Raw genomic sequence first — 2816 nt, 5'->3', positions numbered from 1 at the left:
TTGTTTTGTTTTGTTTTTTGAGACGGAGTCTCGCTCTGTCACCCAGGCTGGAGTGCAGTGGTGCGATCTCGGCTCATTGCAAGCTCTGCCTCCCGTGTTCATGCCATTCTCCTGCCTCAGCCTCCCAAGTAGCTGGGACTGTAGTCGCCCGCCACCACGCCCGGCTAATTTTTTGTATTTTTAGTAGAGACGGGGTTTCACCGTGTTAGCCAGGATGGTCTCGATCTCCTGACCTCGTGATCCGCCCATCTCGGCCTCCCAAAGTACTGGGATTACAGGCGTGAGTGTAGTGTATTTTATTTGTAGCCCAAGACAATTCTTCCAATGTGGCCCAGGGAAGCCAAAGGATTGGACACCCTTGATCTAGAGTATGAAAGAAAAAAAACACATTTCAAGTGGCCTATGGGATGCTGCCAGGAACCCCTTGGAGATTTCTAGTGCTGAGGACTCTGTTCTTTTTTTTTTTTTTTTTTTTGGTCTTTGTCAGAAAATATATTTATTATTGATAGTGAGTGAAGTAAAGATGTGAGTATTCACTATAGAGGTTATATCAGCCAAGGTTGCCTTCATATTGATAAAAATACCATATCTCACTTGTAATCATAAACATTATTCCAGTAGAAGAGGTACATTTTCTCTCCTTTTTGTCTTCTTACCTATATAATCACCATAATAAGTTAAAATGAAACAGCTCTTATATAATCAAAGGAGAAAAGAAAGAGAGAGAAAGCCAGCATGCCACATTCTAGACAATTCCACCCAGCACTGCGACCTCCAGATCTGTTTTCTCACTCTCTCCACCTGGCACTGCTGTCCCCAGATCTCTGTTTTCTGGTTCTCTCCTCACCCAACTCCAATGAATTTAGCCCCCCACCCCATTCTGCTTTGTTAGGGTGGAGGTTCTCCAAATGATGGGGCTTGCTCAGAAGAGAAACATTTTATGGTCAGTGGAAGTTGAATAGAAAGTACCAAATGGTGGAGAGGGCTGCCCTTCTCTTTTAATCATCATAAGAGGGTTTACTAATACTGAAGTGCGTCCTTTAATGACTGATCCCTGATCAAGGCTTTGGCCCTTCAAATTGCTGCTGTTCAAAATGTGAAATGATTCTGCTGAGTCCATTCTTGTCTGTCTTTAGTGGTCTTCTCATTAGTGGTCTTCTCTTCACATGGGTTATTTTCTTACTAGGAAAAAAAAATGTTCCATCTCTGGAATTAACGTTGATGGTGTTTTGCTCGTTCTGAAAGTTTTTATCCTCCCTTCTCAAGCATGCTCTGTTTGGCATGATTGACACAGTGCATATACTGGGTGGCCAGAGAGGAGCATTTGAGGGTCTGGTGGGCGTTCTCACGGTAACACTGAAGAATTTCGGCCTGCAGATCAGCACAGACTGGATGAGACTCATACCGCTTGAACTTTGCTTCTACCTCTTCAGCAGCTTTCTGATATTGTTCAGTGGTGACTTTGTAGAACTCTGAGCTCCTCTCCTCCAGTCTAGCCAGCTGTTCTTTGTAGAATGCATCCTGCTTCTTTAGTACTCGGTCTTTCTCTTCCAGCTGCCTAGCCAGGTGCTTCGCCTTAGCGCCTTCCTCCTCGCTTGATATCCTCTCCCAAAGGATGGCTCTGGTTAACTGCTCATTGGCAGCAGCCCTCTCTCGGTCCAGCTCTTTGGCTTGCTTTAGTCGTTTCTGATCTTCGGATTCTTTCTTGGCTTGCTCCAATATCAGCTCCTCAGCTACTCTTCTTTTCAATTCTTCATCAGAAACTGAGGCACCATAAGCACCAGAATACCGCTGAGGCTTCGAACCAGATGGAGAGGATTCCTTCATTCGATCAATCACATTTTCCGAAAGCCGGATGCCCTTCACCACGGTTATGTTCTCATTCTCGTCCGCCTCGAAGGCGACCCGGCGGGTGCTGGTGGTCCCACCCATGGCTCCGGTTCCTGCCCCAGCGGAGACCTAGCGCAGAACCACTAGCACTTCGGGGCCCTCGCGCTCACACGCGCGTGGAAGGACCTGGATTCTTTTCCTGCACAGCGGGAGCAAGGCCACGACCCCAGAAGCAAGGAGAAGGCGCCGATCGAGGACTCTGTTCTTAAACACACAAACCTCTTTCTGGGGAGGTGTTCTTGCTGAATATAACTACAGACCCTTGAGCAAAGGGCTCCCTTATAGAAAACAGTGGCGAAAAGCTGAAATAATAACTGGATAATATACAGGTTATTATACAGACTGGCATTCCAATACCACTCTGGAGGGCGTTCACTTAGCAGTTCCAAAGACAATCTTTAAAAGTGTTCTGCCACAGAACCACCGCTAGAGGGCAGGGCAGACCACTTCTGTTTTCAGACGCTTTCTCCCGGAAGGAAATTGAAAGTTACCGTGAAGGATAGGCTGAATGCTGAACAGACAGACCTTCACACTTAAAAGCATCCCCACCCCTGCACTTCACCCGTCCACAGTTTAGGAGCAGAGCAGTGAGTGGACAGGCAAGCACTACGTAAATTGCATTGAAACAGGATTTCACTGGAAGAAAACACTCTTCCAATGAAATCTGAAGTTTCATAACTTTGATAACTTTCATTTACTAAAATATTCCAGCCCTTTCTATGTGCCAGAGACTATGCTGAGCACTGGGGATATAAACACAAGTATTTCTTTGTTATTTTCCTCTATAGGTTTATGGTGTAGGTGGGCAGACAGACAAGTTAATTAATCAAGAGACGGTAATGTCCCAAATGCAATATGAGCTCAAAGGAGGGGAACTGGGATTTCAGGTGGGGTGAGCAGATGGGATGGCTGAGAGTGTTAGAGGC

General features: G+C 46.1%; 1 protein-coding gene across 1 annotated transcript; it reads right to left on the bottom strand.

The window, feature by feature from the left end:
* Positions 1 to 837: 837 nt before the first annotated feature.
* Positions 838 to 2114, bottom strand: LOC126952214 (MICOS complex subunit MIC19-like). Its single transcript, XM_050786637.1, has one exon. The coding sequence runs from the start codon at positions 1930 to 1932 to the stop codon at positions 1249 to 1251; it is 684 nt and encodes a 227-aa protein (XP_050642594.1). The 5' UTR covers positions 1933 to 2114; the 3' UTR covers positions 838 to 1248.
* Positions 2115 to 2816: the final 702 nt, after the last annotated feature.

The sequence above is a fragment of the Macaca thibetana genome, chromosome 4 (assembly GCF_024542745.1).
Source record: "Macaca thibetana thibetana isolate TM-01 chromosome 4, ASM2454274v1, whole genome shotgun sequence".
Classification (NCBI taxonomy): domain Eukaryota; kingdom Metazoa; phylum Chordata; class Mammalia; order Primates; family Cercopithecidae; genus Macaca; species Macaca thibetana.
Note: the sequence above shows the minus strand (reverse complement) of the source record. Positions and strands in the feature narration are given on the sequence as shown.

What these genes read in the sequence shown, in the direction of transcription:
- LOC126952214 (XM_050786637.1), bottom strand. Translation starts at nt 1,932, where the DNA reads ATGGGTGGGACCACCAGCACCCGCCGGGTCGCCTTCGAGGCGGACGAG.